The 12,471-nt window shown below is 47.3% G+C and overlaps 1 protein-coding gene across 4 annotated transcripts in view; it reads right to left on the reverse strand.

The window, feature by feature from the left end:
- Positions 1-7,929, reverse strand: part of LOC120823518 (pre-B-cell leukemia transcription factor 1) — a 50,858-nt gene extending 42,929 nt beyond the window's left edge. For all 4 annotated transcript variants that reach the window (XM_040183566.2, XM_040183564.2, XM_040183565.2 and 1 more), the window contains exons 1-2: positions 7,389-7,929; positions 6,777-6,850 (exon numbers count right to left, since the gene is read on the reverse strand). In XM_040183566.2, the coding sequence (XP_040039500.1) occupies positions 6,777-6,850; positions 7,389-7,576 (262 nt within the window). In that variant the 5' untranslated portion in view covers positions 7,577-7,929. The remainder of the gene's footprint in view (positions 1-6,776; positions 6,851-7,388) is intronic.
- Between the last annotated feature and the right edge of the window lie 4,542 nt (positions 7,930-12,471).

Below are 12,471 nucleotides of genomic sequence, written 5' to 3' on the forward strand. Positions count from 1 at the left end.
AACTGAGGGTCCTTCAAGCTGAGGGTCCTGTAAACTGAGGGTCCTGTAAGGTGAGGGTCCTGTAAACTGAGGGTCCTGTAAGCTGAGGGTCCTGTAAGAGGAGGGTCCTGTAAACTCAGGGTCCTGTAAACTGAGGGTCCTGTAAGATGAGGGTCCTGTAAAATGAGGGTCCTGTAAAATGAGGGTCCTATAAGCTGAGGGTCCTGTAAGCTGGTCACATTTATAGCGTGTGACAAACACAGGTCCCGCTGGAGTACAAGGCACCACCGGTTGCATTCATGCCCTGTGTTAACAAATAATAATCACATTCTTTCCTCCCAACAACGTGTACAGTGGATCAAATGTAAAATAAAAGGGACATTCTCACAAAATATGAGGGGAATTTAACCAGGAATGTTATAACGTAATATAACATATGAAAATATGCATTCTTATTTGGATGTCTTGTTTGTGTAAGTGTAATACTCAACAATAGTTCTCTGTGGAGCTGCATATTTAATCAGGATAGGACACATTTTGGCCACGTCTGTGCATAGTCGTACCTCGGCCTGAATGACCGTGGTCGTTTAGTCGCGTCCTGCGTTAGCTCAGCCAATCGGAGGCCTCTGCTGGACGCTGCTGATCAGAGACCAGCCAGCAGATCAGTGGAGGCCTCGGCTGCCATTCACAGAAACTTTGGATTTGGACCCGGGAGCACCGTATCCTTTGAGGACAAAACACGGGTGCACCTTGGAGACGGCAGTTCCCCCATATTTTAAAACGATACTTTCCACTACGGAAAGTGTTGCCTAAATACTAAATACTCAGTCAATGACTCACAAACTCGGAAGTGAGGAGTGGAAGCGTATAGTGTTTCTCATAATGCAGCGCAGATGAGATTACTGGCTCAAAAACACACGACTCAAACTGTGACCACACACACACACACACACACACACATGCTGTAAAGTGACAGAGCAACTGCTTTGCCGTGTTAAATATCAGATGCAAATGAAAAGAGAAAATCTATCATGACTCTAATGTGGCCTGATAGGAGGGGGCGCGCTCTCCTCTGAGGAGCCGAGCTGTGTGAGGAGGGTGATGTATGGAGGAGCTGGATGAGAGGTGAAAAGCGTAGCGAGACGGGCGAAAGAGAGAGGGGTGAGGGGGGCGGGGGTGGGTGTGTGTGTGTGTGTGGGGGGGGAGGGGCCGGGGGGGGGTGATGGGGCATGCAGTCCTGCCAGACTCCTGAGAGCCCAGGGCAAAAGTGGAATAAATGTTGATTAGTGTTGATTTTGTCCAACGAGCACCCGGCAACTGACAGTGGGACTAAGCTGCAGCGAAAGGGAACCATTAATCTTGGTCTGGTTTAAGTAGTGTATATTAATTTGTGTCATTTTCACTACGTGGAGAGAGCGAGAGGGGCCCCTCGCTCTCTCCCTCCCTCCCTCTCGGCGTCTAAGAGCCGTGGCAGCTTTGTCACACGGCGAACGTGCTTTGGACGCCTGGAGGGCGCGTCTGCAAGTCGAAGCTTTGGGGAGAGAAAAGTGGAGGAAATGAGATTCCGAACACTACATTACGGAAAATGAACTCCTGGGGGGTAGTGGGGGTGGGGGGGGGGGAGGGTTCTCGTGGGGGTGAGGAGTTGTTGGTATGGCAACCACATCCAAATGTGCCATTGCATGTTCAATTTTACGTGCGAAACAAATTTGCAGACGTGATTAAATTCGGAACGTGTATTTATAAGAAAATGAAGTAAAAAACTTGCGGGGGGGGGGGCTGAGACTGTAAAGAGAGGCCGGGACAAGCAGGATCCATGCAGGATCCTTTTACACGACACTCGGGTCAAAGGCCGACGCTCCTCTACCCGTCTGCATCTCGCATTCATGCCGGAATCGTCACAGGTGGCGACTCAATTCCTCGTCTACAAACCGGAGGAGGGGAATACAACAAAAACCCCATCCGGTCAGGAAGTACATGAGTTAGCGGGTGAGAGGAGGCTATCCTGGTAAGAAATCACATCACCCCGCTGGTATACGAGTGATGTCAGTGTTAATTAACAAATGGCAGCGCAGTAAGATTCCTATAATTAAGCTCCTTAATATGATTAACTCGTATCAATTAGGCGACTGACAATTAGCATAATGTATAATGTAAGCACATTGTTCTATACTGTAATGGTATTAAGACACCATTTACAACGCTGTCAATCACTGATGATCCTGTGATTAGGATTCTCTTAGTTGAATCGAGGCAAAAGTCCAAATATGGCCGACGGCGGCTCGTCAATACACGTTTCTTCCCGTGGTCCACATCCTCGAGCAGAGTTATACTTCATATCTTCCCCCCTCTCTCTCTCTCTCAGTGGATGATTAAGCAGAGAGATTGGGGAAACAGCTGTGGTGGCAAGCTTAGCCCCCCCGCACCCCCACCCTCCGTATGCTGCTGTACCAGCATGGAGGAGGCGCTCGCCATCAGAGCCGACATCTACAGACACACTAGCTAACATTCCCCGTTACTATCTGCTGGCTCCCAATGCAGATATGACGTAAGGCTGATGTTTGTTTTCTAAATAAATTGTCATCACCTCGCAGAATAAAAACAATGGTCGGGTCCTTTTTAAGCTTATTTCAATTTCCAAATTTTTTTTTTCAATTAGTTGATCAGTGTATAAAATGTCGAACGTCAATCACAAACGTCCGGAGACGTCTTGTGTCATCTAGAGCTGCAACAATTGGTCAGTCCATTTGCCACTAAATGGTTTAAATCGATTTTTAGTTAAAGCCCAGTTTTGTCCGACTAACAGTCCCAACCGTAAAAACGTTGAGCTTAAATGATAAAAAGCTCATTAAAACGGAAACCAGAAAATGTTTGGCGTGTTCAATTGACGGTGACTTAAACGCTCAATAACAGACCGACCAGCAGAAAGGACTAATTGTCTGAGCGCGACGCCACCTTCGTGCAGGTACCCGATCCCCTCCGAGCAGGTACCCCAATCCCCTCCGAGCCGGTACCCTGATCCCCTCCGAGCCGGTACCCTGATCCCCTCCGAGCCGGTACCCAGATCCCCTCCGAGCCGATACCCCAATCCCCTCCGAGCCGGTACCCCGATCCCCTCCGAGCAGGTACACCAATCCCCTCCGAGCAGGTACACCAATCCCCTCCGAGCAGGTACCCCGATCCCCTCCGAGCCGGTACCCCGATCCCCTCCGAGCCGGTACCCCAATCCCCTCCGAGCCGGTACCCCAATCCCCTTCGAGCCGGTACCCTGATCCCCTCCCCAGAGCCGGTACCCTGATCCCCTTCAAGCCGGTACCCCAATCCCCTCCGAAGGCCGCGTCGGGGTGTTTACACAGTGACGCCACGGCTGAGCGGCGTTCAGCCTCTGCAGTACAAATAGGCAGATGCCAAGCGTCTGAATGGACTGACAAGTCAATGCAGTGTGGGCTCCCATGCACCTTCCATAATCAGACCTCTGGCTCATTTCACCCTGTCAAACACGACGCAGTAAAACACCCCATTTTCACCCTTCAAAAAATAACATTACATCACTCGGTAAGTCATTTTTATAAATGGAGGATCCCCGGGGCTGGAAACCTTACACTACACAAACACGGGGGCCGCAAGAAAGCCGGCCTTTTGTTGAGGTTGAGAGGGAGAAAAAAGTCCAAATTAAACAGCGAGTCAGAGCGGCGCATTTAGCCAGCAGCTCGCTGAAGGAGTGCTTTTGTTTGACACCGCTGGAGATTTACGATGTTGGTGAAGTGTTTACAGGGGTCAAGGCGGCTCATTTTCCAAATCAGTTTGTCAAGCATTTGCTTATCTAAAGAGGCCTTTTCATCAATCATACGAAAAACTCAGGGTGAAGACCAAGAGAAACCGGTCCACTTCACCATGCCTGTGACAGATGCACGGGGTACCGACGGAGAGCGTAAACTTGCATTAGGTCGTGTCATATTTGATTTTGTGCCTCCCTTCGATCAACTCGCTCTCCGTTGGTGGAAGGATTGGGTTTCACGTGTCGACGGCCACAAGAGGGAAATGTTCAGGAAATATATCTCTGCGAGAACCTTTGCTCCACATTTTTGGACAGACAAGCACAATAATTAATATGCTTTGTGTATTTTATACTGTCTCTTCACACAGCACCGAGTCTGAAAAACAGTAATCCTTTGAAGTTAAAAACACAACCCAAATGCCTGGAATGAAAACCGGTTAAAGACGAAGCCGGCGTGTATCCCAAAAAAAGGAGTGGAAAAAAAAAAGCTAGCGTATTAAATAAAGTGTGTTTTCTTTGTCCCTTCCTCTCTGGTGTTGCTGCACCGTTGTGCTTGTTTACACTGCACAATATTTCTGTTGGCCATCCCTCACTTCAGCTCGGTAAAAATACACAGAGCAGGTCAGGAGTTCAGGCCCTAGATCAACACTGGCATTGTGTCCTGCAGGTGCTGTCACACACACACACACACACACACACACACAGCGGCTCTGCGCTGGTGTTGGAAGAGAAGCTCGGGGTGGAAGGAGCCTGAAATAGTTCGAGGTGGGACTGGGTAAGGGAGGAGATGAGAAAGGTTTGTTTCCAGCCGGTTTCATCATTTAGATATGGAAATAATAATGACAATGACACAAAAACAAACTAGGTTGCATCATGGATTCTGTCGTCTTCTGCCTCCCATGTGATGTGGGATCGGGAAAGAAAGCCAAGTGACTTCTTCCACCAGCGCAAACTTCAAAACGACCAATTCCATATATATTCCTAACTGCCCAACATCGGGAATATAAAACGGCCTCAACCATCGAAGCTAATTTATTTCTACAAATTCAAAGAACTGAAGTGATAAGTATGACTCAATGCGAAATGAAACACGTCTCACAAAAATGTTGAATCATGTAAATAAATGTTTAAATGAAAAGACCAAAGAAGAGCAATCCAGTAGGGGGAGCAACAAGCTGGGAACTCTTCTCGACATTTTAGAAAAGTCAGTGCATATTGAAAAAGTGTAAACATAAAAAAATGAAACTGTTGCAGATGAATAAAATATTATTTAACATACCGGTAATTGTATATTTATTGAAAAGTGCCCTGAGATAACTTCTGTTACAATTAGGAGCTATTTAAAGGAATTAATTGGAATGAACAATCCTCTATATTTGATGAGTGGACTTAATGAAACCAGAATAAACTTTTCTTTCCCCCCGCAGTGTGTGAGTGAAATGATGTCTTTCGGCAGGAATGAATCTTGTTTTATTTACCCTGAAACCGACAGTGATGAAGGTCGAGGTGTGTTTGGAGCACAATTATTCTCAACTCGTGATGATTTTTGTTAATGCCCCATAAAAGCAAACCAGCCTCCAGCAGGATTAGCAAAAGCCTTGTTAAGAAAACCTGCACATTTGAAGTAAAAAAATAAAAAATAAAAATTATGCTAGAATCAGAGGAACCGCATTAACCGCTCCTCACTGAATCTCAGAACAGAGCCGAGTGCGTGCAAAGGCAGATCTGCTGCGTGGAGCTGCACCTCGTATTTATAGGTCGCCGGCTGAAAGGGAAAAGAATGGCTGTGAAGGCAGGAAGAGGTCCGAGCTACTTTGTACTCGCGGCAGAGCCGAACTTTGGATGAACTCCCGAGAAGCGCCAGGGAGTAAAACACTATGCATAACTGTGTCACTCCCCCCTCCAAAAGAAACCGACTAAGACAATACGAAAAAAGAGAAGCAGAGGAGCGAGCCAGCAGGCTACAAAAGGCCCCCCGCCGGCCCCCCCCGCTCTCACCCGAGGCAGGGTCCCGCTCGAGATAAACATTCCCGGGGCTCGCGGGTTCGGCGGCTAGGTGAGCTTCTATGACAAAAAAAATAAAAAGAGGGTGCGATCGCACACGAGAACCCGCACGTCGACAGCGCCGCCGCCCAGCAAAGGTCAAGTGTGAGCAAGTGCGACTTGAAAAGACAATGAGAAGAATATCCTCCCCCATCCTCCACCCGTTCCACTCAATTTCATGCACTGATGAGTGTGAAACGCAGACCCGGCGTGCCGCCGCCACTCAGTGTCTCGGCTGTGGAACTTTTTGCGGGAGTCCTGCAGAGCGCCGGGGAAATAAGACCAAGGGGACGCTGTCGGTCGGAGGCGCACCGCATTCCATCTGTGCCAATTTCAGAAAATGTCACATGGAGTTTGGGGGGGAAAGGGGGAGATTTGGATACATGACATACGCATCCGATGTCACGTTATTTGTCTTCTAGCAATTATTCTGCTGACACGCTCTCTCACAGCTGCTCTAATGGAGGGACACAACGCCGAATAGAAAGAGACGTTTTCACCAGATTTGACAGTTTACTCGCGGGGGGGGGCATCAATGCGCTTGTGACATTTTTTGCTCAATACTCGATTATTCCACAATAGCATACAGAGCCCCCACCCTCAAAAAAAAAAGAACCTATTCATGCCCTGACACCGTAATTGATAAGGACTGCTCGGGGTAATTGTCCACAGGTCCTATTGTGAAAGAGTTAAAAAACGCACAGACTTTGAAGCTGCAGGAGGAAACACACGTCAGTGAAATTTATGCGGTGAATTGTGCTGTGAGCGACGCTCCAAACATCAGGGTTCTGTTGTGTGAATCGGAGGCCGGACGGACACGTAGGTGATTAAATAGCCGGTGGCTCTCCGTGTCTGCTTTGCCAGCTCCGAGCTCCATTAGGGGACATTGTGTGGACAACAATAACAACAACAACAACAACAACAACAACAACAGTGCAGTGTTTGGCTCCCCTGCTCAGATCTACCGTGAACGTACCTGTTTTTTCTTTGATTTCACACAGGACATTGAAAAGGGCAGGCTTCATTCTGTGACAGTTGAGAGCGTGTTTCCTGAAACAGAAAAGTGGCTTCAGATTCCAACACACGCATTCCACAGACCTTTTAGATAAATGCTCTAAATAATATAATCATAAATGATACAACTGCGTTGAGACTGATTAACAGCAGCTGTTAATTCGTCAATTTTCCTCTGACTATGAAATCATAATTAATTCTTTTTTTTTTTCTGACCAACTTTATCAATAAAGTAAAACATTACAAGCGCACAGCTGGCGTCGTCAGTCGGTTTAAAGTGCATCGCGAGTAATAAAGTTGCATCGGCTCGCGACCAACAACTCAGTAATTACATTGCAAACACACGTTTTTGGCTTTAATGTTTCGGGCGTCTCGTGAACGCACCGCGGCTGTGTTTCAGCGCTTTAGCAGGGCGACGCGTTGTCACGCGTTCTCGCGCACTTTCTTATTGAAAGGTGAGGCGAATGTGCGTCTCGCGTCGCTTTGCACACGGACGCGCAAACTCGCGCGTCCAACCTCGCGCACTCGGTCTCTAATCCCCCTTTTATTCCCGGGGAGCGTTCGCGGTCTTTACCTGGCCTGAGCTTCGTCCAGACTCTGGTCCGTGATGGTCATGATTTGCTGTAAAATGTCTCCAATGTCCTGTTTCCTCCCGTCGCCGTCCGGTCCTCCGGTGCCCTCCTGCATATGCGGCGGCAGGCCGGGGTGCCCCGCCATGCCCACCCCCGTGTGCGAGTGCATCAACCTCGTCTGCTCGTCCATCTCTTCTTCTTCTTCTTCTTCCTCCTCTTCTTCTTGTCTGTCTATTTCTCTGTGGCTCTCTAAAAAATCCTGCAGGAACACATATGAGCAAAGAAGAAGAAAAAAGAAATCCCGGTGGTGTTTTTGGGGGGTTCTCGCGGCGCGCGCGCGCACGCTCGTTCGTCCGCCGGAGCGTCTTTTTTTTTTCTTTTTGAATATAAATGGTTATTATTTTCTTCCACTGGCGAAGGTACCGGAGAGGAAAGCGGAGACTCGGCTCCCCCTCTGCTCGCTGGCTGTCTCTCTCTCAGCCGGTCGGAGCTGAATGTGAAATGTGATCTGAACTGCCGTTTCCTCCACTGGAGTACGGCGTGCGTAAAGAGGGAGGGGGGAGTCGCGGGGGGGGGGGGGGGGGCTGGGGGAGGCTGCTGGTTTCAACTACTGACACGGAATGGGGCACGTTTTCTTGTAATCTGGCGCACTGATACCCCCCCGGTCTTCCTGCTAAATTACCCTCCCCTGCCCCCCTTGACAAAAAAAATATTAGTGAGAAATAAGAATGGGGGTTTAATTGCCCCCCCTCCCGTCATGTACAGTACGGGCTGAGCAGGCAGCAGGAGCGGGTCGGACTCCGCCCCCGCCACATGATTGGGGATATAAGACCGTTTAGCCCCACCTTGAGGTGCCTCTCGCGAAGCGTCGATCACGGGGCTGAGGAGGCGGGACGCAGGGGGGAGAGGCCGGGGGAGATGCGGAGAGGGTTCGGAGTGGCAGCGGGATGATGAATAGAGCCTGGACTCCAAAATAAATAACGGTGGCTGACACATAAGGTCTGCTTCAGTCTCCCCTCGTGACCTCAGCGGGAGCACCCAAGGGCCCCGCAGGAGTGCCGAGACACGAGGCCCACCAATCAAACCTATCGGCCAGGGCTTTTCGTTTGGTATAATTATTAAGGCGGGCAATGCGAATGGATATCTATGGCTAGAAAAATCCATCCACTGCTGATACACCTCATGCTTGAGATGATATTCACATCTCATTTCCTGATGTCACGCCGCGTTGTCACAGTAAAACAGGCTGGTTTGGTCGCAGCGACTTTGTTCCTTGGTTTTCAGGTATGTTGCAGGGCTCCGCCTGGCTGACTTTGGCAGGGCCCTCGTAATGTAAGGCGGTGACCCATGTGGCGCAGCCAAGCAGCAAGGCCCGAGTGTGTCTGGCCAGGCTGAAAAGTGCCCTTCAGGCCCAGTGCTGCCTCACTGCCGCTGCTCCCCTCCGCCACCGAGAGCCGTTCGAAGGGAAGAGAAGAGGAGGAGGACGACGAAACAAACATTAAAAAAAGTGCTCTAGTGTGGAACTAAATTGTGAACAGTCTTGTGCAAATGATCAGCCGGGTGTGACTGAGGAAAGGGATGTAAACCCTAACGCGCGCTACAGCTTTTTTAGTGCATGCGGATTATTAAAACGAGGGTTTCATGTGTCAAGGCTTTAAGTTCAAGTCCAAGACACATCTTGGATTTCAAGATGTATTTCAGCGTTTTTTAGGTTTGCAACAGGGGATTTCCTGGTTAGGCAACGTGATCTCCAAAACCTGTTCGTAAAAATGTACACGAAAATCTTGAACATACAAATTGGTAACAATACATAGGAACTGGCGGGGGTTAACCACGCCCCTTGAGTGAACAACATGGCGGACCATGTTGGATTCTTGAGTGGACGTCTCTCCGCCATGTTGGATTTTTGAGGGGGTTAGTGTTTGTATTGTATTCTTACAAGTCAACATTGATTTCTCGTTAAAAATGCAATCATAACACGTTTATTTTACATCGTTAGACTTCACAAAGTGTGTTTACGGGGTGCAGGTTCACTTTGAATAGGGTCATCAGTTGCAGTCCGTATCTATTTCGTATGTATCACTACGAATTTGTATGTTCAAGATTTTCGTATACATTTTTAGGAACAGGTTTTGGAGACCAGGCTGGGTTAGGGGGAGTTGCAGCTCTAAGAGGAGAACCATAGTCTACACAGACAGAGCGCAATAAAACCCAGACCAGAGGGGAAACTATTCAAAGGTCTCCATTGATGTCGTGGTGCATGACGGTGCCACCTTGTCTCTTTCGCCTGCTAGCACACAACACAAAAATGCTTAAAAGCTGCTTTGTGTAGTGAGACTCTGACAGGAGGGTAAAGAACCCAGACCATATGATAAGCCAATATTTGTGTTATAATAGAATCCGTTTACATCAGAGAGCCTGTTTACGTGCAGTAATGATTGGAAGTGTGTAAGCTAGCCACAGTCACAGTATGCTAACACATAGCTAGCATTAGCTTGCTAGCAGATACATTATCTATCCCATCAACATTTTAGTTATCAACTGCTAGATAAGTTAAATGAAATGTAGCATTTTTTAGCTGGCTTCAGGCATTCTGGTGGCGGTTTCCCCCCTGGTTGCATATTGTGGAGCTAACTGGCCCCGCTTTTGGACAGAATGATGCGGGATGGTGACATAATGTACTTCATCACCTTTGTGCTTCTGCTCAAGTATCATAACAAATAAAACATGGACCCACTACTATAAACTCATCTCTGAAGGGCTCCAAAAACACCATATTTACTATAATACTTTAAATGCTAAAATTATGTTTCCTAATTGGAGTATGAAAGGTCTCTAATGGTAGAAGTTCTGAAACTTGAAGTCCTCATAGGTAACAGGCTGTGAATACTCCAGAATATATTAAAAGGTGCTAGTTTATCATCTTATTAGGGCTGTTTCACAGTAAAAACATGTCCTGATTTATATTAATCTATTTAAAAATCATTGAGCTGCAGTTGTTCCTACCTCACAATCCAAAATATACAACTGCGATGCCCCCGTTGGAATTCCTCTGTACAACTATTAGCATATTTCAGTTTGAGGTGTAGTGGCAGTGACATCTCAGACTGTCTTCCAAAGCCTCAGGTGGAGCTGTGGTGCAATCCTGGAGCGAGGTACTTTCCCTGTAGGAGCTCCTGTGAAGCGCCAGCTATGTAAATTGGGAGCAGAATATGTATGATGGATAATGGTAAGTGTGGTAAGTTTCCCTGCCATCTGCTCAGTTGTAGAATAATGAGAATACCTGAGGGGGTCTCTGTTACACCAACATCCATATGACTCCCCAACATCTGTTAGCGGGGCATTTAGAAATCTAAATATATACGCTGGTACTTTCAGGCTTCGTGGCGAGGAAAACAAATCACAGAGCTGGCAGTGATCTTCATCCATTCATTGCCAGGCTGATGTATGATCAGGCACTCACTAGTGATAAACCAGGAAAGGCTTCTAGGGGTCCTGTAAAACGCTTAATTTGCAGCGGAGACGTAAGCGATGTATTATAGATTGTGGTACTTGTTACCGGTGCCGAGTACCATCCACGTTAGTAAGCTTCTGTGTCACAGTTATTAACGGTAACAGCGAGAGACTTGGACACCAGCAGCAAACGCAACAACCAGGTGCAGGACGGAACAGCAGCTTCGCACTGTAGATCTTCCAGTGCACGCAGTATGTAAAACAACTTTTTTACAAATGTATTAGTTCTGGAGGATGTTATTTATTGCCGCAATTTTAGATATTGATTCTGATGGGTTTCAGCAGATGTTTTACATTACATGTCATTCATTGGGGTTCACCGGTCCGACCGGCGAACGGTACGGCCGGCGAGGTTCAGCTGAAGCTTTTATTTCCCAACAAAAGACACAGGGAAATCCCTGGAAACCAAGTAACTAAGAGAGCTGGGAAAATCCAAAATGACGGGAAGCAAACAAAAACCTCTCTTAGCGAGGAAAGGAGAAAACAACAAAGTACAACTAAAAATGCTCAAATAGACAAAAATTGCAAAACCAAAAGCTCTCTTACCGAGGAAATAACAAAATACTCAATCACAAAAAAAGGCTCTGAAATAAATCAAAGAACTGTGGAGCAATAAACAGCATAAGGCCAACTAAGGAATCTATAACAAGGTTCGGGACAAAGAAAACTACGACTTGGACTTGGATTCTACCATGAGGCGAGTGTGCAAGACAGAAGGACATGACACACTGGTACAGGACAAGGGGAGACGCAGACTATAAGTACGCATGAGGGAAGTGTGGCAACAGGTGGACACAACCAGGGACCAGGGAAGACATTCTGACTGGCGACACATGAGGAAGGGCAAGGAACCTGAAACGAGAGCACAGTTCATTTCCAAAATAAAACATGAAGTCACAAAACAAACGTGGAGACAGGACAAACACCCAACTTGACCTACAGGTGTGACATGATTCTATCAATGGGTCTAAAAAGGGCCATTACTTGGCAATATTTCTAATGGCCAGCCATGGTGAGGGTTGTCGGTTCGATCCCAGGCCCGCTAACCCGCATGTGTTTACACTTAACCCAACATTGCTCCTGTAGCTGCGACTACAGTGAATGAATGGTAGTTACTGACGTGCAGGTGTCACTGTGTGTGGTTCTTTTCTGTCATCAGTGTATGAATGGGTGTGAATGGGTTCATGATGTCATGTAGTGTTAAAGCGCTTTGAGTGGTCGGAAGACTAGAAAAGCGCTATACAAGTACAGGCCATTTACCATTTATGGTTAAGTCTGTGATAAAATACTTCTCACCTGAGAAAACAGTAAACAGTAAACATTGTGAAAGGGAGTTTATGGTCTCAATTGCTAGTTTCAAGTCTTCTTCTATAGAGTGTGATGTTCGTTATGAAATGTATGGTCCCATTCATGCTAAAAGACGTCTAAGCGACTACATCCACTTATTAGGCGCTCTATGTTTGGGTACATCAAAGACAAACATCACAAACATTCACAAATATAATACTAGTTTAGTGCTGCCAATTCCACACAGCGCTGTGTTTTGCCCTCCACAGATGGATTGTGGGTTTA

The sequence above is a fragment of the Gasterosteus aculeatus genome, chromosome 8 (assembly GCF_964276395.1).
Source record: "Gasterosteus aculeatus chromosome 8, fGasAcu3.hap1.1, whole genome shotgun sequence".
NCBI classification, from domain to species: domain Eukaryota; kingdom Metazoa; phylum Chordata; class Actinopteri; order Perciformes; family Gasterosteidae; genus Gasterosteus; species Gasterosteus aculeatus.